At 37.3% G+C, this 23,901-nt stretch overlaps 1 protein-coding gene across 2 annotated transcripts; it reads left to right on the top strand.

Annotated features, from left to right (window-relative positions):
* The first annotated feature begins 560 nt into the window (after positions 1-560).
* On the top strand, positions 561-10,617 carry LOC129236298 (autophagy-related protein 16-1-like). 2 transcript variants are annotated; one of them, XM_054870600.1, is made up of 4 exons: positions 561-861; positions 965-1,049; positions 1,142-1,285; positions 8,988-10,617. In XM_054870600.1, exons 1-4 carry the CDS (start codon positions 591-593, stop codon positions 9,079-9,081), a joined length of 594 nt encoding a protein of 197 aa, XP_054726575.1. In that variant the 5' UTR covers positions 561-590; the 3' UTR covers positions 9,082-10,617. The 2 variants fall into 2 exon arrangements, with proteins under 2 accessions (XP_054726575.1, XP_054726574.1); XM_054870599.1 differs by having other exon boundaries at positions 8,964-10,617.
* The last annotated feature ends 13,284 nt before the right edge of the window (positions 10,618-23,901 follow it).

Below are 23,901 nucleotides of genomic sequence, written 5' to 3'. Positions count from 1 at the left end.
GATTAATGACTTTTCGTGCCTGAATTGGACGATGTTGATGTGGACGAGCTTTGGTTCCAACAAGACGGCGCTACATGCCATACAGCCAACACAACAATCGATTTATTGAAGAAAACTTTTGGTGAGCGCATTATCTCGCGCCGTGGACCTGTGGCGTGGCCTCCAAGATCGTGCGATATAACACCGCTGGACTATTTCTTGTGGGGCTATGTGAAGTCGCTTGTCTACGCAGATAAGCCCGAGACTATTGACGTCTTGGAAGAGAATATTCGGCGCGTTATTGCTAACATACGACCCCAATTGCTGCAAAAAGTGGTCGAAAATTGGGCCTCTCGGCTGGAATTTATTCGAGCCAGCCGCGGCGGCCACTTGCCCAAAATCATTTTTAAAACATAATGGCAAACCCTTATCTTTATAATAAAGCTAAATTCTTGGCCATAACATTAAATTATATACGCTTTATTTCATCTTGAAAACCTAACCTCTAAAAAAAAACACCCTTTATGTCCTTTTCACTTTTCACTTTGTATTAATTGCCTCCTCGTCTTGTCTCTTTGCAGCACACACTGACAGGTCACAGCGGCAAAGTTATGGCTGCCAAGTATCTGCACGAGCCCATTAAAGTGGTCACCGGCAGTCATGACCGCACGCTGAAAGTATGGGATTTGCGCAGCATTGCCTGCATCGAAACAAAATTCGCCGGTTCCAGCTGCAATGATCTGGTAACCACCGACAGTCTCGGCTCGTCGATTATCAGCGGGCACTATGACAAAAGGTTACGTTTCTGGGATATACGCACCGAGAAGCAGGCGGATGATATTTTACTGCCAGCGAAAATCACATCGATTGACTTGTCAAAGGGTAAAGAGCTGAGTTGTGGCAATGGCATGTCACGAAAGACAATTTTTTATTTTTAATTAAATTATTAAGTTTTACCTATTTTAATGAAATTTATTTATTGCAGATGGCTACTATCTGATTTGTTCCATTAGAGATGATACAATAAAACTATTAGACTTACGCAAAAATCAAATAATGGCGTCGTTTTCGTAAGTGTTTTTCGATTTTTATTTTTTGCTCTTGTTTTTGCATTTACATACATATGTATTTAAATAATTGGATTTATTATGCTGTTATGCAGCCATGAAAATTTCAAACTCAGCTGTGATTGGGCGCGCGTTTCATTCAGCGCTTGCGGCTCAAAGATTGCGTGCGGGTCTTCGGACGGTTTAGTTTATATCTGGAATATCACGGGTGAATTGGAGACGACGTTAAAGGGCCACACGTAAGTAGAAAACTTGATATTTATTTTATGAATCAGCTGACTGATTTGGTTGTTACTAATAGCAAATTATGAATTGCACAATAGCTGCCTAACATATCATAATTTATAGCTAACTTCGGGTGGTAGTATCATATAACCCATCACATGGCATCTTACATACATACGTATCACATCAATTCTATCATACAGGGTGCGTCAGTTAGTATTAGTGCTAACTTGTTATGTGTTTATTTTGTGATAAAGCATGAAAGTCGCGGATTGGAAGTAAATCCGGAAAAAGGGTTCTGATACTATGCAGCAGGAAGCATAAAACAGCTGCTCTTAAACAAATATCCCAATGGAGAAAACCTCTTGGCCTTGTACTAGATAGGAAACTATATTGGGGGCTCACAGTTGCAGTTGGACTAGGCAAAGCAATGACAAGTTTTTCTCCCTCACATAATGCCACGCGTAGGATATCCATAGCGACGAACACGTTTGCGGGGATGTCACGAGTGTGGTCTAACAAAGCGCTTAAAAGAGACACTAAAATCGGTATATTTAATGCTTGCGTAAAATCTGTGTTACTGTATGGTAGCGAAACGTGGCACATGAAACAAGACTCAACGAGAAAACTACAGGCATTCGTAAACAGATGCTTGCGACGCATTATCGGTACCTGGTGGCCACGTACTATATCTAACCCTCGCCTGTGGCAACTGACGAACCAAAAAACCTATTGAAAAGAAAATAATGCACAGAAAGTACAAATGGATCGGGCACACCCTCCGAAAACAACCCGAGGAAATAGTCTACTCAGCCTTACAATGGAACCCGCAAGGCACTAGAAACAGAGGGCGTCCCAAAATGACTTGGCGTAGTTGCGTTAACCAGGAATCCAAAAAGTCATTCAATGAATTAAAATTCCTAGCCAGCAATCGGAATATGTGGAAATCTTTTGTAGATAGACTAAGTTCTTAGTACATATACCTATATGTATTGTAATACCTGAACATGTCAATAATAATAATAATAATGCCACGCTGATGCATAACGTTGGCTCAACAGGTTCATCCTCGGTTTTGGATATTTTAGCAGGCTAAACTCCTACTCAACCGAAATCGACCTCGATATACTCAATATACAAGATGATAGATTACCCGGTTTGGCCTTCAGCTGTAGTAAAAACAAAATTGAGCGAGTTACTTCGGGTTTCACGTCACCGAGAAGTGACCTCTTATATCCCTAGGGTCGTCAGTAGTCTTCAAGAACAATGAGCCAAAGTGTCTAAACCTACTGCCATGCCACGCAGTACAGTGACAGGGAAGATGTCTGACAGGCTCTTCCTCCTTTCCATTCTTGCAGCTACTGCAATAGTCCAAATGAGGTACCTTCAATCTTTGAGCATGTCGACCTAGGAGACAGCGGTCTATGATCGAAGCAACTAACATAGAGAGATTTTTTCTCGACCAATTAAGTAGCGTCTGTGAGCGCTTGACGTCCCATTCTGATCAAATTCTTTTTTTTTTTTGCGTTACATGTCAGACTATCAACCCAGCTCGTGTTGGCTGAAGTGGCAATTACTACTTGTACCATGCAGTTTTTAGTTCCTCCGTATCAAGAGAAAGGCGAGTGGTAGTGCCCTATCTAGCTAATTTATCAGCCTTACAATTCTTTGGTATGTCACAATGCTCTGGCATCCACATCAAATGGATGCGGAAATATTCTCTCATCTTAATTAGCGACAACCTCAACAAGAGATTTAAACGCTGCTTGGCTTTCGGCTTCTCTAAAGGTAGTCACATTTTTGTCTAGCATGACCCCGGTTACATCAACCAATCAGCTGATTCCTTCAAATTCGCTGAGAGCAGGTTAACGGTCTGATATTGGTCACACCTCTTGCAGTTTTTCACTATTCTCAACTGGTATATGGGCAGCATGTCAGCTTAAATCCATTCACCTAACACCCCTCTCCTTTTGGATCCAAATCGTTGAAACAGCATTTTTGGCCTACCGTTAGATGAGATAGGGGATGGTGATTGGTGGCTACACCTGACTGCCAGGGCTTGATGAACTGCTACAACAACAACAATGATAATGCAAAATAACATGCCTGAAAATCTCTATGATTGCATTACCCAAAGCGTTTGATCTCCTGGCGCTTCCGATCTCAATCTTTGAGGTTATTGCAAGTGGGGCGTGGTTGAGAGGGATATTAAAAAACGTACTCACAATACAATAGTATTATTAACTGCAGCTATAACTACAGTAATGACAAACATGGACCACTTACTTCGAGCATGCAGACGCTTCCGGCAAAGAATCGGTACCTTTATTGATGTAGAAGCTGATTTTGTTGAATAGATATTTAGTTTGGGAATTAGTTTATCGAAAAAAAATTTCATTCAAATAAGTCAATGAATTAAGAATTTTGCGCGTTTAATTTGATATCAATATGTCCTCACTCGAATGACGCACCCTGTATGTATAACATTTCATTACATTCTAGATACTGTGATTTGTATAATATCTCACGCAATAGAACTGGTGCATCCCCCCTAACACTCTATATTCATCCCGAACCTACCATTTTCGTTCTTGTTTTTTGTTTGGTGCTGAGAGTCTTATTTCTATTTTTTTGTATTTAGAAGAACCAAGGCGCATTCATTAAAAGTGACAGCACTTGACCAACCAAGAATGTTTTGTGTATTGGAATGTCACGACAAAGAAAAGGACGAACTGCGTTGAACAGCCAACATGCATTTGAAGCTAGATGCATACGAAGATAGTGCGAACAGAACGGCTATTCGATATTTCAATTTGTGCTGGCATCCAAATGTACACGGCGAAAAAAAAACCACACCAGCCGGTCTACTGCTATCACCTTTAATAGATTCGCCTTGATTTAGAACAAATCTTTAGACTTCTAAAAAGTGAAAATTCGTAATTGCGTAAATAGATTTTGTGCAGTCAGCTCTTCGAGAAATTGTTATAAAAAGAGGCATGTACTGTTATAAGAACACAGGGTTAGCTGAAAAATCGTCCTGGGTACTTTATCCATCCGCTTTTACTCTTTTTGGGTATTTGTGCGAGTTCGTCCTCCTATTTGTTGCGTGCGTTTTGATGTTGCTCAACAAATAGAGGTACCCCGCAGTTTCTAACCAACTCCGAACGGCAGATATTTTTATGAGGAGCTTTTTCATGGCAGAAATACACTCAGAGGTTTGCCATTGCCTGCCCAAGGGCAACCGCTTTTAGAAAAAACTTTTTCTTCATTTGGTCTTTCACTGAGGTTCGAACCTACGTACTCTCTCAATTCAGAATGGTAGTCACGCACCAATATTTAGGGCTTACTTATATACTACCGCTTACTTACACCCTTAAGCCATTAGGCATTTAAGGACTTTATTGTTTAGGTCATTTCGGAGATATTCGATTTTAAGGTTATTTAAAAAAAAATTGAAAAAACTGAAAAATTAGAAAAGTTTGAAAAAAATTAAAAAATAAATTATTAATTACAACAAAAAATGAGAAAAATAAAATTTGAAAAATTTGAAACGTTTAATTTTTATAAACTTGATAAAAATTAAAAATTAAATTATTAATTAAAAGAAATTGAGACAAAATGAAAAATAAAATTTGAAAAGTTTCCTTTTTATAAATTTGAACAAAAATAAAAAAATAAATTATTAATTAAAAAAAATTGAGAAAAATGAAAAATTAAATTTAAAAAATTTGAAAAGTTTACTTTTTATTAATTTAAAAAAAATTAAAAATTAAATTATTAATTAAAAAAAAATTTGAAAAATTTGAAAAGTTAAATTTTTATAAATTTGAAAAAAATAAAAATTAAATTATTAATTAAAAAAAAATTGAGAAAAATCAAAATTTGAAAAATTTGAAAAGTTTACTTTTTATAATTTTGAAAAAAAATGAATAATTAAATTATTAATAAAAAAAAAAATTAGGAAAAATTAAAATTTGAAAAATTTCAAAAGTTTACTTTTTATAATTTTGAAAAAAAAAATGAAAAAGTAAATTATTAATTAAAAAATATTAAAAAGATGAAAAATTTGAAAAGTTTACTTTTTATAAATTTGAAAAAAATTTAAAAATAAATTATTAATATAATTACAATACAAAAAAACAAATTGAGAAAAATAAAATTTGAAAAATTTGAAAAGATTAATTTTTATAAATTTGAAAAAAAAAAATGAAAAATTAAATTATTAATTAATAAAAAATTTAGAAAAATTAAAATTTGAAAAGTTAAATTTTTATAAATTTGAAAAAAATAAAAATTAAATTATTAATTAAAAAAAAAAATTGAGAAAAATCAAAATTTGAAAAATTTGAAAAGTTTACTTTTTATAATTTTGAAAAAAATGAATAATTAAATTATTAATTAAAAAAAAAAATTAGGAAAAATTAAAATTTGAAAAATTTCAAAAGTTTACTTTTTATAATTTTGAAAAAAATGAAAAAGTAAATTATTAATTAAAAAAAATTAAAAAGATGAAAAATTTGAAAAGTTTACTTTTTATAAATTTGAAAAAAATTTAAAAATAGCTTATTAATTACAATACAAAAAACAAATTGAGAAAAATAAAATTTGAAAAATTTGAAAAGATTAATTTTTATAAATTTGAAAAAAAATGAAAAATTAAATTATTAATTAATAAAAAATTAAAAAGATGAAAAATTAAATTTGAAAAGTTTACTTTTTATAAATTTGAAAAAAATTAAAAATTAAATTTCAAAATTTTAATTTTTATAAATTTGAACAAAAAAATTAAAAATTAAATTATTAAAAAAATGGAAATGAAATTCGAAAGCAAATGAAAAATGCACTTATTTAAAAAAAAAAGGGAAATTCAATTTTTTTTTATTTTTTACTTGTTTATCCACTACTTTTGAAACATTGGTGCAGAAATCTTATTATTTCTTTGTTTAGTTTTAGTTAAAGGGTAAGCAAATTAAAAAAATCATAAATCAAATTTGCACCACGCACTGACAGTTGAAAATGGCTGCCCGATGAAGTTTTGAATTATCGATTTCTCATTAATAGCCCAGACAGACGGTGGTGTTAATCGGGACTACTGGCGCAGTTACTTCTGATAAAAAGTGTAAAGTCACAGATGGTTGTGACGCGTTCTAGTGAACAGCTGATGAGCTTACTGTCAATAAAAGATGGACCGCAGACAACAAATACGGGTATTAGCTGCCCAGCTACTAAGAAATAAATATTTATTCGAAAAAGTTGTAAATTGCAATTTCTCAAACTGCTCCGAAATATTAAAACAAGTAGCGTAATTCCGAACGTGTTCTTGTTCTTCTCTTTAAAAGTTTCACTATTTTTCATTCACAATAGATATTAACTGTAATATTCGGCAATGCTGCGATCCCTTTATCCCGCTTATATTATGCGAATTAAGTCTAATTGTCAATCCGCATTAGTTGCACTTAATTACGGAGATAATTCCGAATTAAGTCGTTAATCTCTATTAACGCCACCGTCTGTCTAGGCATTAAGTGTTTCCTTCTACACATAATTAAGAAACAAAAACAAAAAATTATTTTGAAAACAGAATGACTTAAATAGTAACGACCTTAAGTATCTAGGATGACTTTTCCAATAACCCTGCATATGGAGTTACCCGCTTTGTGGTTTCATATTCGGAGTGTTAGCATTCCTAATATGCAAATCACATGCATCGATGTCGAAATAAGCCATGACTTTGTATTTTTTTTACTTATTCTTCTAAATCGATATTGCACTATCTCACTTTCACAGTACTCCCCCGCTAATATATTATAGTACTCGAAAGTTGACTGTTGGAGACGACATCCGAAAGGGCGTTCAAAGTACGTAGCGATTCGATTAGAAATAATTATAATGGTTAAGGAATAGCCAGAAGTTATACGGGCAATAGCGAAATGCTATTTTTTTTTACTTTTGAGCGAATCGCTCTTGTAGAACCAGGGCAGTGTGAGCTGTTAAGTGTTAAGTGTTTTTGAAACCAAACGAGGCTTCACACACGAAGCATTTTCCTTTCCTACTCAGCAAGGCTATCTAATCAAACATTTTTGAGTATTAAATCCGCAATTTCCTTGAACCGCTGATAGTTTAAGAATTATCTAATAGAAAAATGTTGATTTCCTTGAAGCATCAGCAAAGCTTCTGATTGTCTAATCAAAAAATTTTAGCATCAAATATTTGATTTCCTTGATCTTTTGTTCGTCAGCAAAGCGTCTGATTGTTTATCAAACAATTTTGAGCATCAAATCCTCGATTTCCTTGAAGCATCAGCAAAGCTTCTGATTGTCTAATCAAAAAATTTTAGCATCAAATATTTGATTTCCTGGATCCCTGGATCTTTTGTCCGTCAATTGAGGTTGATGCGGCGTATTGGCTAATGGAGAAAAAGTGGCGGGGGCACAATATTGGAATTTGTAGTGACAGTCAAGCTGCACTGAAAGCGCTTGCTAACCCACTCTGCTCTTCGCACTTAGTCGGTAAATGTATATTAAGACAAAACTTAACAGTGTTGCTAAACACAACAAAGTTAGTCTTATTTGGGTGCCTGGACATTGTGGTATTACAGGGAACGGGTTAGCTGATCAATTGGGTAATGAAGGCTCTGCAAATATGCCACTAAGCCCTTAACCTTTTCTAGGTGTCAATTCAGGTGTCGATTCAACTATGGATTGAGGACTTCATGAGGTCTACCCATAGAGGACGTTGGTCTGGGTTGAGCTCGTGCAGAGTAGCCAAAAGCTTTGTGAAAGAACCAAACAGGAAAATAGCGACCTTTCTCCTAAAACTCAGCAAAAAGGACCTGAGAATACTGGTTGGTGTAATCACAAGGCACAACGTCTGTGGTCAGTATATGGCTGCCACAGGGGTCATAGACAGCCCGATATGCCTATCCTGTCTTGAGAATGACGACACTGCAGAGCATTTTCTCTGTAGCTGTCCGGCGTTTTTCAGCACCAGACTTAGGATATTGGGTTGCGATATACTGAGTATGGATAAAGTTCATAATTAATCCAAGAGATTTGTGGAAGAGCGACTTCAAACTAATTTATCCGTTTTACCACCCACTTTTTATCTTTCCTATCTCTATTCTTTCTACTGAAATTTATCCGGGTGTAGTACAATAGCACCCCTGACTGAGTGCTTGGACTTGTCCAACCACCCACAAATCTAATAAAATCTATTGAGGTTGATGGGTGCCCAGGGCTTACCATGAAGGTATTGCGCTATCGAGATAATTAGCCAACATGAGACCAGCCAACAAACTAAAAAACTCAGTACAAAAAACAAAAAAATTGATTTCAAGAAACTCTCTTCTCAATTATTGTTTAGGTAAAAAGCAGATAATCCCGGTGGGTGGTGCGAGGGTGGTGGTACTATGACATTCACTTTGAGCTGAAACATCTATAGAAAGTGTGCGGTTTCGTTTAAACTCAGTCACTAACTTGACAAATTTTATTTAAAAAATTTGCTTTTTATTTTTATTTCTTTGTTACATTTAATAACTTATTTTAACACTCATATTCTCACATTTGCATAACTTTTTAATATTCAACTCATTAATTTTTTGGTTTTGCTTGCCTTTTTGCATTGTTTTTTTCTTTCTTTTTCTTTTCTTTTTTTTTTCTCCGACTTTTAACAACTTGGCCAACAACTTAACAGTTATGGTTCCGGTTTATTTCACAGCTCTGCGGTCAACGCGGTCAGTTGGTGCCCCAATAGCAATACGCTGGCCTCGGTAGGCAGAGACAGACGCTGTATCATTTATACCGAGTCGTAGCCGTGGCAATGACAGCCAAGGAGACGACATCGGCAGAGGCGGTGCCAGATGCATGGCTAAGTGGCAATGACTGGCATAAAGTGAATGCAACCTCACAGAAAAGAAGCAATTTATGAAATACTAATAACAACAAATCCAATGGCGTAGGGTGGGTGGTAGCTGCGCGTATGTGTGCTGTCATTGGTTACAGCTGTGGGGTTCCACAGTGCAAAGGAAAATGAAAGAAAAAAAACAAACATTTTTGTTTGCGGTGATTTTATGTTGTTTTTTAGATTTTATTTTATAAGTAATATTTGCGATTGTAATTGAATTTTGTTGAAAGAGCAGAAAAAGTAACGCGAAGTAGACAAAAACTTAAAGTTATTGTGTATAAAAAAAAAAACCAAAATATGTGAGTGAATTAGATAATATTTACGTAGTTATAAGGTGTGCTAAATTTAAATAAAATAAGATTTTGTATTTGGTAAAAATTAATTGTTAACTATAATAAGCAATCGGTTCGACAAAGATGAATTGGAATATGTTTTGATTAAGTGTAACTGTGAAATTCACTACCAGTTCTATTTAAAAAAAAAAATAATAATAATTAATAATATATCTAATTTTTTTATTTTAGTTCTTAAACATTTTTTAAATTTTTTTTTAACATTTTTTAAATTTTTTTAACATTTTTTAAACTTGTTTTTATAATATAATTGGGTCGAAAGAAAAAATTATGTATCAACGTAGTAGATTTTGATTTGAAATTAAGTGTAAATTTTTGTATTAACCTAGGAACCTTTTTGTTTTGCCTACACACCTTCAAATATATGCAGCCTTCTTATAAAAATGTCTATTCGTAAATTTTATTACGCTGCAGAAATGACCACTACTTAGGTTTGTAAAGAAAAAAACAATTTAATTGCCCTTTAATTAACTATAAAAATTGTTTTCCAATAAACTATCGAAATGTTCTAAAAAAATACAAACCAAAAGCAAAAACAACAATTATAGAAATATATTTTTCACTACTCGTAACCAGTTGCTTCCTGAAAGGACTACGCTGCTTCGCAGGCTCACTAAGGGGAGTGTATAGCAAACCGCTAATATATGGAAAAAGTTGTTATACTGACATGCCTACCTACATCTAAAATATTTATAAATTGAAGCTTAAATAGAAAAAACTAAAAAAAAAAAACAACAACAATATGAAACAGTGACTAAGTAAGCATCACTTTGTTGAACTCTTTTCAATTATGAATTTATTTTTTTACACACATACATACACACAAGCGGATATGCTAATTAACATAATTATGAATAAATTCTTTATAAATAATATTAAATGCTCTAATAATTACTTATCAGCCTAAAATTGTATATCACATAAAAATGTATATTCTTGTAATAGTCAGTTTGTAAGTTTGTAAGCTCTAAGTTTTGTAATAAATACGTATTGAAAATATTTTTATTTGCCATTTTGTAAGAGCCACCAAGGGTTAAACACTACTTGAATGCCACAATAAAATTATCGAATATTGTTGGGATAGAAAGAAACCACCTGGGTTTATTTCAAAAAAAAAAAAATAAAACTAATCAATGGATGATTAATTTTGCGCAACCTGTATATTCAATTGAATGAAATATGCAGTGTTAGCGGTAGGCTATTCACCTACCCTGTCAGAAAGCAAATAGTTTAATGAAACCAACGCAAGACTGAGTCTTGTCGAAGCCCGAGCATAGTGGGCCGAGTGGGTGAACAAGGAAAAAAAAAATATGTGCAGTGTTACCGGCATAAATAGATGCTTAATGTTCGGTAGACACACCTATTTTTCAACGTAAATGATACACTGTGGTAAGTTTCATCCCAATTTCCCAAACTTTCCCCGAATCCCACAAACAGCAAGATTACAGCAACATTTTTTATCTACACTGTTTTTGTAAGTATTTAGATGAAATGAATGTAAAATAAACTTTTTAAACTTTCATTTACTCAAAGATATCAGATAATATCATTACGGGCTTGGATTTTATTCTCCCAACGAGAATTGGCCTTGCGAGGCAGATGGCTGCCATGAGTGCATAAAGGTTAAATGAAGCGGGTCGTTGGAAGGAAAAAACGTATAGTTGTTGTTGTTGTTGTAGCAGTATAAACATTCCTCATACATTGACGCAGAATGCTGCTGGAGTGACAGTCCTTGGCCGGATAACGTAGAACGGTAACGTAGAACCGATTGTTATGGAAACAAAAAAGAAAATAACGTAAAAACGTATGGTCGTGCCAATCTGTTATTGCGGCAAACTCAGTACATCTCAGAGAGAACTGATTACAGCACAGTCCGGACGGTAACATTCAACAGGAATTTCGCCACTCTATTTCCATCTTAGGAGGCATGGAATGAGATATGCTCACTTAACATCCTCGTCACTGCAGTCTACACAGATGGCTCTAAAATGGATTGTGCTGTTGGAGCAGGTATACCCGTATATTCTCATATACTTGAAATTTGTACATCTTCCTAATTCTTGCAGTGCCTTTCCGGCGGAAGTACTGGCAATTGGGGAAGTTTTTAGGCTACTAATAGCAGATTTCTCTTTTAAGGACAATATCGCTTCACTTTCGGATAGCCAAGCTACAATCCATGCACTGGAATCGGCTGCAATACCCTCTAAACTGGTGGAATAAAGTAGAAATAGTCTTAACACCTTGAGTGAAAACCATGGCGTTACCTTAATCTGGGTCCCGTGACATCGGAACATTGAAGGTAATGAAAAATTAAATGAAATGGCTAGAAGAGGAGGGATCCGCCATGTACAACGTTTTTGCAGAATCGGTATTCACACCACTGCGTACGGTCAAGAATACAAGTTCCTCAAAATACTTTCGAATCACGGATTGTAGATGGAGAGACGACTTGCAAAATTAGCAGATCATTTTGGCTCACCAACAACCACAAGTCAAAGTCAGTATTGATAAACATGAAACGACGGGACGCCTGGAGACTCACGGCAGTCATAACTGGATTTTAGTTGTCGGGGAACAAGCAGCCACAATGGGCATCGCTGCCAAAGTTGTAAACAACCAGAGCAGAAGGAAACGATTTTCCATTTCCTCAGTGAATGCCCTGCCCTATGGAAGGAGAGAATGTCAACTCTGGGAAAAACACAGTTCGAGAGTCTCGAACAACTGTCTGGCTTAGACGTCAACAACTTATTAATGTTCTTAAACCGCACATACCGGATATAGTCTTGCTGTAAATAACCGTTAAACAAGTTGGTAGCGAGGATGTGTAAATAAAATGGTGCGGAAGCGCCAGTTGGATTCTGGATGAATCTCCACTTCAACCAACCAGGCTTTGCATTCTAAAGAAAAAAATGTATCGCAAAACTCGCATGCGTCGTGAGCGCTAAGTGAGCGGATTATTTTTGTGCTGCCAGCAGCTACTCATGCCGAATTTCTCATGATGGAATCTTATCGGATGCCATCCAAACCGACGGTGGCGTAAGACAGTGCTGCATTTTGTAGCCGCTTCTTTTCCTTGTTGTCATCGATGAGTTACTAACTACATCAATCGACAATGCAGGAAAAAGTGGAATGCGATTTCAATGGAACATCTCGAAGACCTAGATTTTGCTGATGACATCGTTCTATTCTTTCAACGCATATCGGGTATGCAAAGAAAACCAAAGAATTGGCAGTACATACGAACGATGCATTCTACAATATCGGAGAGAAAAATATTGAACATGTAAACGTTTTTCAATGCTTTGGAAGCCAATTCACTGCGGTAAGTGGGCTGCAAAAAGGATGTATCTACAAGATTAGAAAAAGCAAGTGCTACATTTGCAAATCTTCGTCCGGTGTGGCAGTCCAAGCAAATGCGCATTACAACAAAAGTACGGATGTTCAACTCCATTGCTAAATCAGTTCTGCTCTACGCCTGTGAAACATGGTGTCTGTCTGCGGAAATTGTACAGAAGCTTCAAGAGTTCATGAACCGCTACTTGAGACTACGTAGCCACGACAGTCGGTTTTACGTTACTGGAACGACCCGGATTTATATCCGGCCAAGGACTGTCACTCCAGCAGCATGCATGGGACTGTTTATGCTGTTACAACAACAGCAACAACGCTTTCTACGTATCTGGTGGTCAGACAACTGGATATCTAACACCAATCACAAATGAAATAAGAGAACGTAAATGGAGATAGCTTGGCCATACTCTACGAAAAGGTGGCACTGAAATCACCAGACCAGCGCTGGACTGGAACCCCAAGGACAGCGCAGAAGAGGCAGATCTAGGGGCTCTTGGCGACGCCGCATCGAAGAGGAATACAAAGCCGTGGACAAAACAATGACCTGGTAGCAAGTGAAAAATATATCCGGGAATCGCACAAAATGGAAAAAATTTACTTTGGTCCTATGCTCCGCAACAGAGACGAAGGAATGATTATGACGATGATGAGCAGCTACTCCTAGGCAGAATAGTCTGGGCAAACATAATAAGAAATGCTGAACTTTGGAACCTAACCAACGAGGCGCTCATAATCACGCAAATAAAAATAAGAAAAAAGAGGAAATGTACAGACCGCACATTAGGAAATCCGAATGGCAGCATAACAAAAACGGCGCTAGAATGGAACCCGCAAGGCAGCAGTGATTGCAGTGGCCTAAAACAAAAACTTGGAGAATATCAACACTCTGAGAACTTGCAGCACCCCAAATAAAAGTGGGATACTGCAAAAACAACTGGTAAAAACTTGTAGAGGCTCTAAGAGCCCAAGAGCAGTGAAAGAAGGGGGGGGGGGGGGGGGGGGGGGGGAAATATTAAAAGAAGGAGCTAACGGGTGATTTTTTAAATATTATCTTTTTAAACAGTTGGATTAAACAGCTGACGCACGTTTCCTGTTTTGTTTCACTGTCAAACATCTTCAGTTTGGTCTATATTTTAATTATAAATCGTCTTACAAACGAACAACGCTTGCAAATCATTGAATTTTATTATAAAAATGCCTGTAAGTTTAAGATCCACTTTTTTATCGAAAAATTGTGTTCAGCGACGAAGCTCATTTTTGAATCAATGGGTACATAAATAAGCAGAATTGTCGATTTTGGAGTGAAAATCAGCCAGAGGAATTACAAGAGTTACCAATGTATTTAGAAATTCACAGTTTGGTGCGGTTTATGGGCTGGAGGTATCATTGGGCCGTACTTCTTCAAAAATGCTGCGAATCGTAACGTAACTGTGAATGGTGAGCGCTACCGTGAAATGATATCCAACTTTTTTGCCCAAAATGCAAGGGCTTGACTTGCATGACATGTGGTTTCAGCAAAACGGTGCCACATGCCAAACAGCACGCGTAACAATGGACTTGTTGAGAGGCGAATTCGGTGAACATTTTATTTCACGTTCGGGGCCTGTCAATTGGCCACCCAGATCGTGCGATATAACGCCTTTAGATTATTTTTTGTGGGGCTATGTTACAGCTCATGTCTATTCAGACAAGCCTGCTTCAATTAACGCATCGGAAGACAACATTAAAGCATTTATATGTGAGATACCGACCGAAACATTGGAAAGAGTAAGCCAAAATTGGACTAAGCGGATGGACCATTTGAAGCGCAGTCGCGGTCAACATTTGCATGAAATAATCGTCAAACATTATATTATATGGACTGTACTATCGGTTTAACACGTTCACGCCGGCGCGTACCACCGGTGGCTCGCACAAGTCTGCTTCATGAGGCGGCGTGTACCAGCGGTGGCCCGCACAAGATTGCTTCATGGGACGGCGTGTACCACCAATGGTACTTTATTAGACTGTACCTATGAGATGAGAAGCCATAAACGACTACCCTTATGAAAAAATTTCGTTTTATATAACCTGCAATCGCTTCCGATAGAGCGAAAAGATGTAAACGTTGCCGTCTGTGGGCGAAAACCATGAATAACAGCGCCGGCGGGAACGTGTTAAATAAAAATTTCATGCATTTTTATGAATTTTACGTGTGCTTTTTTTTGGAAAACTTTCCTATAGCTCTTAAAAAATCACCCTTTACTCCTCGCGGTTGTTGAGGTTTACTAAATGCATCCTTATCGACGGTGAATGCCATCGAATTTGAACAATTTTCTTGTAGCCGCAAATAGGTTGGGTTCGTTATTATGAATTACGTGTCAGAATATGTGCCACATTTGTGGCAAATAAATTTTAAATTTTTAATCAGAACTAAACCTTGTTAAGTCTAGTTTCAAAGTGACTGATTTACACTTCCTGCTATTTTCTTTCACACACGCACACATACACACACACACACATTTATATATAGTATTTACAACACCGTCGAGAAAATCAAAAGCTCTTATGCTTAAAGTGCTAAAACAGCACTTTGGTGCTAAAAATCTGAATATTTGTTGCTGTTGTTGTAGCACTAAAAAAATCACTACATTTTAATTAAAATGGTATCTGCTTGTAACGATATCTCGTGCATTGTTTCAAACACCTGCTTGCTTGTAAAATATTCGCATACTTATACCGTACGCTTGCATGTGTGTATATGTGTGTATCATATGTACATGTGTACACACAATCACAGCCTCATAGCAGCGCATGCATGCGTGCGTTTGTTTGTATATCAGCTGCGATCTAATAGATAGCGCAAAATTTACAATGCAGATAAGTTAGCAGATTAATAGCAAAGCTCGCGATGAGTATGGGCGCTTGCCGATGCACATGCGCACAAGTATCCTACGCCGAAAGTGCAGTTCACTGCCGCGTTGTGTGCAGCGGAACGAGAGAGACTACTCAAAGTGTTGCGAGTGCGGTAAAAATATTTAGAAAAAATGTTATGCTTGAATTCAGAGGAAAAACGGATGGGGATTTCTTTATAATTTCTAAATAATTAAAATTTACTTTCATTTTATGTTCTTCAATGTGAAGAATTTATGGTATTGTAGTCATGACGAGATTTTCAATATAGAAATGACCGAAAGTGGCTTTCTAATCGCACGCGCAGACGATATCGCCGCAGTCAACACAGCGCAAAACCTTGAAGTAGCTCGTAGAAAACTTAACCAACTCCTGATATGGACACAAACGTGGCTAGACACACGAGACCTCCAATTAGCCACAGAAAAAAACAGAGCTAATATGTCTTATCAAGCAGCAAATCCCGTTAGAAGTTAGCACGCAAACTTGCTCGAATACGGTAACCACACAAAAGATTCTAAAGAATGGCACCTAGGCATGAGACTGGACCCAAAACAGAGTCCGGCACTCCAGGTGTAACCAATTAAAAGGGCTATAAATTTAGTTTGGAAAATAACTTTTATTCAATTCAAAGTAAAAAATGAAATGTGTGAGAATAATAGAAAATTAAGAATCAATTTACTTTTGCTCGGTATGACCACCTTTTGTCTTGACTATGGCCTTGAGACGGTTCAGAAACGAATCGCAAGCTGCCCAAATGCGACTTGCAGGAATTTTGGCCCACTCGCGGGCAATGGCTTTTTTCAGCGCCTCGAGACTGGTGAATCTTTTAGTTCGGACCTTTCTCTCCAAAATAGCCCAAAAAGAATAATTCAGCGGATTCGCGACTGATTAATTTGAGAGCCATTGTGTGGACATTATGAAGTTCGGAACATTGTTTTTTAGCCATTCTTAGTTCCCTCGAGCTTTATGAGACAGTGCGGACTCAGCACTTGAAACGTCCATGGTCTGCTACCGAAATTTTTGTCTGCCCACAGCTTCAAAGCAACCTCCAGAAAACTTTCCAGATAATATTTCGCGTTCACCTTGACGCCAGGCTTGATGAAAACGATTGGAGAGCGTCTATTTGCGGTTACAGCGGCCTTAAAGATTACCTGTAACGGGTGGTCAATCGATTACTCAAATTATCGTATGAACGGTCGGTCAAATAAACCCTATCCTTTTGGGAGTTTTTAAACCCTATCCCTTTGAGTTTTTGCTCAATTTGAAAAATTTTTCTCGTGAAAAAACATAATGCTCGGAAATTGACAGCTTTCGACCAAGAAAAGCAACTCCTTCACTCTCTCAAGTCTGATTTGTTGCTGTTTTGGTGTGAGATCAATCGCGTTTTAGATCTTGTAAGGCTTGAGTTTGAGATCACTTTTCAGTATAGGGCAGGTGCCACGGTCTGAAATTTTTAGTTCTTTTGCCATTTGATTGGCACTTCGTCGGGGATTTCGCCCAAGTTGCTTCCTCACTTTTTGAACCATTTCACGTGACGTTGCAGTCTTTTGATGACCACTTCCATGACGTTTCGCGATGCTACCAGTATTATTGTAACGAGTAATGGCGCGATAAACAAACACTTTATTTACTTTAAGATGCTCGAGCTCACGAACAATCGCTGGTTGTGATTTTCCAGTCAAATATAATGCAATCACACTATTACGTTTGAAATCCATTACTGATTTTCATTTTTTCGCGTTTACTCTCGGCACAATGCTTCCGCGCGCTTGTAAAGAATACTCAGGACTGTCATTTAGCCAGCAACAGACAGCTGATGCCCGTGCATGCAAAAGAAATCGAATTTCATACTTAAATGTATATGTTCAAACTCGATAATAAAAAAAAATTAGTTAAAAAAGTCAAACCGTTTGTGTTTTATTCAAAAAAAAAGTTGAAGCGCTCGTACTGAAAAACGCTTTATTTAACTTGCATTTCTTACAAAAATTTTACATTCGAAGCTGCATGCTTTGTATGTCCGAGTTCTTTATTGAGACACTGTGTCTGCTTTTCTAAGGGAAAGTAAAGCATAGCATTTACTAAATTTGAACTAATAATTTTGGCGACGTTACACTGTGCATCTGTCGTCTAACTACTAGGCGCAATTCGTTTTTGCGAGAATAGATGAAAAACAATAGAGAAGCTCATTGCAATTAGGACAACGCTGGTGTAAAAGGAGCAGCTGTGTGGCCCACGCTGTTGCAAGTTGCCTGCTTGCTTTTTGTTGTTGATCATTATTCCCATGTTGCAGCTGCCTTAGTTTATTGGTACTGATATTGATTGATATGTTAAAATTTCATCAAATGCCGCTGCGTCTGCTGTATAAGTGCAGTTGATCAGGTTTTTGGTTGCACTTAGATATTAATTTCATTTGCTAATTAATTGTTTTTACTTCAGTTTTTTTACCAAATCAAGGCATATGGGAATCGTGCAATAAAAAATTTAAAAGGTGTGCATTCCCAAGTGGTTTTATAAAAGGCGCAAAATTGAAAATTTCAATAGGCAAATTGGAATTTTGGCATGAAATTCCGCGGTTTCTAACAGTTCAACAACAAATCATAGCAAGTAATTGTAGATATCGCAGTCGTATAGCTTTCTAAGAAATGCTGCTCGTAAAAATTCTTATACAAAGGCACTTTCGCATGCACATAACAACAAGGTTACGCAATTTTTATATCTACAGCATGCGGCTTAAAGCCTGACTCACTTGCATAATTGGCATAATTGCAAAACAGATTTTTTACGTGCTTTAGCGCGCAGCTACTTTGAACAAAATTGATAATTCATCAAAATTAGAAGGTATTGTTGGCTGCTTCCGATTCGCCACTTCTCTGCTGGTTTAATGTCGAGGCGGCTCTTTGCGTTTAATAAATAGTTTTTGTGCGAAAATACACAAGAAATAAAGCGGGAAAAAGCGATGTTGCTTGTTAACAGCCGTATAGTTCGTAAGCAACTTCCTAACGTACTGCACTTCCAAGCGGAGAATCGTGAATTAATTCCATATTTTACATTCACCCACTTAATTAAAGCAAATTTCGATTGATTAATCTAACCCAATAATAAAATTAGAATGCGTTTTTTTGTGTATTAGCGAAAAAAAATTGAAATAAATGCAGCCATAAGAAGCCAAATGATGAGAATCAGTATTAGTCGGTTGAATTCTGGGTGGGATGGGAAATGCTTTGTGCAACATTAGAAAAACATCAATTTGCTGTATCAAGCCTCCTGACATACATACATCTCGTACGGTTTTATATTAGCACTGAAGCTTTCGAACTTCTCGTTAAAGCCTTACAAACACAATTCTCTGCTACATACAAATTGAGCAGTTCTATGAAAAAGGTTTAATTGCAAATGCTTAAAACTCAACCAAAAGGTGATTTTTGTGATGACAATTTTACTAATTGCATCTGCTGCAAAAGATCTTATTCTCAAAAGTTCTAAGATTTGAATCGACGAGTTCCGGGATTTTCGGTGTTGCTGGATCTAGGGTTGACATCCTTAGACTATATGCCCAACCTCTAATTAAAGCATTATTACTTACCATTTTTTAATTTCTATCTTTCGAAACTTGGTTTTGTTTATTGTTTCTTATGTCCGTCGGGTTTCTTCGCCATGAGAATCGTCCTACCGTGAAAGTCGTCCTAGATAGAGTAAGAACTTAGTAGATTTCCCAGCACTTCAACATTATTATGTGTAACTAGAATGATTTTAACATGAAAATGTCTTAATTTAAATTTCTTCAACCATTCATTAATATTTCAATCCAATATAACATAACAATCACAGTATACAGGGTCGGGCCCTCGAAGTGTAGCCAACTAAAAAGGCCATAAATGTAATTTGGAAAAGTACTTTTATTCAAGTCAAAGTAAAAAATGTGTGAAAATAATACAAAATTAAAAATCAATTTACTTTTGCTCGAGGTAGTCATACCTTTTGCCTTGACTATGACCTTGAGACGGTTCAGAAACGAATCGCAAGCTGGCCGAAAGTGACTTGCAAGTATTTTGGCCCTCTCGCGGACAATGGCTTTTTTCAGCTTGCCGAGACTGGTGAATCTTTTAGTTCGGGCCTCGCTCTCCAAAATGGTGCAAAGAAAATAATCCATCGGATTCACGTCTGGTGAATTTGAGAGTCATTGTGTGGACGTTATGAAGTTCGAAACGTTGTTTGTTAGCCATTCTTGGTTCCCTCGAGCTTTGTGAGACGGTGCCGAGTTCTGTTGAAACGTTCAAGGTCTGCCACCGAAATGTCTGTCTACCCACGGCTTCAAAGCAACCTCCAGAACATTTTCCAGATAATATTTCGCACATAACTTGACACCAGGCTTGATGAAAACGATTGGAGAGCGTCCATCTGCGGTTACAGCGGCCCAAACCATTACCTGTGGGGGGTGCTGCCTCCTGGTGGCTAATGACTCAAATTCTCGTATGAACGGTTGATCAAACAAACCCTATCGTTTTGGGAGTTAACGAATCGCTCAATTTGAAAAATTTCTTCATCAGAAAACACAATATTCGGAAATTGACCGCTTTCGGCGAAGGAAAGCAACTCCTTAGCTCTTTCAAGTCCGACTTGTTGGTGCTTTGGTGAGAGTTCATGCGCCTTTTGGCCCTTGTAAGGCTTGACCTTGAAATAATTTTTCAGTATGCGGCGGGTGCTATATTCAGATATTTTCAGTTCTTTCAGATTTCCTCGGGGATTTCGCTCAATTTGCTTCTTCACTTTTTGAACCATTTCACGTGACCTTGCAGTCTTTGGATCACCACCTCCATGACGTTTCGCGATGCTACCAGTATTATTGTAACGAGTAATGGTGCTGGTTGTGATTTTCTAGCCAAATATTGTATAATGCAATCACACTATTACGTTTGAAATCCATTACTGATTTTCATTTTTTCGTGTTTACTCTCGGCACAATGCATCCGCGCACTTGTAGATAATGCTCTGGACTGTCATTTAGCCAACTAACAGACAGTTGATGCCCGCGCAACAGCTGCGCGGGCAGTCTGAAGTTGGTTACACTTCGAGTCCTGGACCCTGTATATAGAGGGTGGGCCATTTAGCGTTTGCTTTTTGAACCACCTATTTTTTTGAGAATGCTAACACAAATGACATGTCAAATGTGTTCATAATTTACTTAAAGGTTTGACATTTAGGAAATGGGATGCTATCTGCTTGAACAAAATTGGGTAATATTGAAAACTTGTTTCCAACGTGGTGAGTCTTCTTCTTCCTTTGTGATTTTCACATCGGTGGCTACGTCAATAAGCAAAATTGTCGGATTTGGGGCTCAGAAAATCCACACTTTGCAGTAGAGAAGCAAATGCATCCACAACGGGTCACTGTTTGGTACGGTTTTTGGTCTGGCGGCATCATCGGGCCATTTTTTTCGAAAATGAGCGAGGAGCCGCGGTTACAGTAAATGGCGAGCGTTACCGTGACATGCTCAACGAGTTGTTTCCAAAAATTGAAGAGGATGACATGGACGACATTCGGTTTCAACAGGACGGTACAACTTACAACTGCCAAAGTTACACTCGAATTTTCGGCTACCGTTTTTGAAAACCGAATGATCAGCCGAAATTCCGATATCAATTGGCCGCCTCGGAGATGTGATTTAAACCCGTTGGACTATTTTTTGTGGGGAGCCGTTAAGGACAAATTCTATGCGAACCATCCAGAGACGATTGATGCTTTAAAACACGAAATCGAACAAACAATCGAAAATGTGCTTAAAAATTGGGTTGATCGAATGGCCTACTGTAAAGTCAGTCGTGGCAGTCATTTGAACGATATTATTTTTCATTCATAAATGACAATGTTCAATCTTCAAAATAAAAAAAAGTTTGAAAAAAATTGATTGGTTTTTTTTATAGCCGATTCAAAAAGCAAATTTATATGACCCGCCCTATACTTACACTGCACTAAAATCTTCATTTACTTTCACACACATTTTTTTTATACCAAAAACACTTTTCTACGCATTGATTCATATTCGCGTCGGTTAACAATTGCAATTGTTTGGGTATTTTCACAACCACAATGAGGCTTGCATTGATAGAATAAATACTGGTAAATGAAATCTTACTTGCTTACGAGTATTCATTAATTTCTATTATATCGCCTTTATAAATAAATCTTACTCCGCATGGAAATTTTAGTTGGAGCTCGTAGTATGCGAATAACGTGGGAATGAATAAAAGCTTCGTTTTGGTTTTGCTTTAGTACACGAAACAAGTGTGTTAACTACTCAAATATCTGCAAAATTGTTTACTCTTCTCATAGAATTTTTAATCAAAATGGTTAATTGGCAGGCAACTCAACATGAAATGCAAATGTAATGATATAGTAGCTGTAGCCTAACCGACTTTTTTGATGTATAGAGCTATGTAATCGAACAAGGTCAGATATTCCTGGTAATGGTAACATTTATATTATATTCAGATATGTGCCTTATGAGGGGAAATAAAGCTTTAAATTGGTGTTCATACACATTCAATTACGATTAGCTAATTGGCATCTGATTTTGTTTGGAAAAGTAGAGAGAAATTTAGCTTTAAAACCAATAATTTTCGAAGGACGGCAGCATATTTAAACAGGGTTGCCATGAAAGTCGTCCTACATACCTAAGGTTCCAACTAGAATGTTCGAATTATCGCTTTGCTTTTACCTCCGGTACTGTATGGGTTCCATAAAAAGCACACACACCTTTTTACCACCTACTCTATCGTTTTTCTCTTAGCCGTAGTAGAACTGAAGAGTAGACGGAATTTTCTCTTTTTTATCTCTACATATTTTGGAATGCTTTAACATACAACTGGCTTTGTCAAACACAAAACTTGTAAATACATTTTTTTGAAATATACATAATGCCAACTTTAAAACGTCGTTAAAAGGGCGATGTATGAATATATGTTGGCTTTATATTCCGAATGGTATCTAAGTACCTCTTTTAATTTTCGCCTCCCAGACTATTATAGTGTTTTTTTAGGCTAGGCTGGTGGGGATAATTAAGCAGGTGATAGTAGTACGGTGTAACTGAAGATGATTTCTACATTTGCCCCGAAAACCAGGTGGCTTTAAAACCTCTCATAAAGCAGTTGAAAATATCCAAGGTAGCCATAAAAGGCCGCAATTCTCTGAACGAAATATTTAAATTATAGTATTTCGTCTAAAGTGAATGTGGAATTCTGACCATTGCGGTATCGAGGGAAGGTGTAGGTTCCATTATCTAGCGGGACTCGGCGGTGAGTACAGAGCTAATGATTTTTTATTTTTTTTTTGACGGGACAACTAGCAAGTACAGCAATCAGACAACATCAAGTCCATTGTAGTGCACTCGGATTCAATTTCAATTTTCTTTAAATCTACTCGGACTCCGAAGAAATCTGAGTAGATCTTGTGGTGCTAAGGAGCCAAGATGGTCGCTTCTTACCACATTAGTGCCAAAGATCTCAAGCCTGATTCGAGCGAAGGCGGAACAGATGCACAGAAAGTGATCCGCCGATCCATCCTGCTCTTCACAAGCTGGGCAGAGTGTACTGCCTACCATTTCCGTGTGCTTCGCCCACAGAAAGTGACCCATCATCAGTCCACCCAGCTGCCTACAGTCCCCTCTGCTTAACGCCAGGAGGATTTGCGACAGTCGACAGGTAACATCAGTTTAGTCCATCTGCAGCCTCCCTTAGCCTGTAAAGCTCGCTTGTGGGTTGTATGTAGTAACCCATTTGCTAACCGTAGATTGGATAGCTGCAGAACGGAGTGGCTGAATGGGCTCCGGGCCAAAGAAGTCAATAGTCTCGTTACCCACGATACCCACGTATCCCGTGACCTATGTTAGCATCAGGCTATTATGTCTAGCAGCATTGTTTAGCCTGGATTTACAGGACTCGACTACCCTTGAAGTGGTTGGGCTGTCCAAGGCCATGTTAGCAGCTTTGCGTCGCTGCAGGCACATAAAGATGTGCCTTTCCCTCTGATTTCCACAACAAAGTTCTTTACTTCTTGACTTTCTTCTTTTGTCCCGCTGGATTCCACGTAGACCCCAGAGCCAGAATCGTGCTCGGTCCTGGAGCCTGCGAAAA

The sequence above is a fragment of the Anastrepha obliqua genome, chromosome 1 (assembly GCF_027943255.1).
Source record: "Anastrepha obliqua isolate idAnaObli1 chromosome 1, idAnaObli1_1.0, whole genome shotgun sequence".
Classification (NCBI taxonomy): Eukaryota; Metazoa; Arthropoda; class Insecta; order Diptera; family Tephritidae; genus Anastrepha; species Anastrepha obliqua.
The sequence above is the reverse complement of the archived record's forward strand: the minus strand, read 5'-3'. Positions and strand labels throughout refer to the sequence as shown.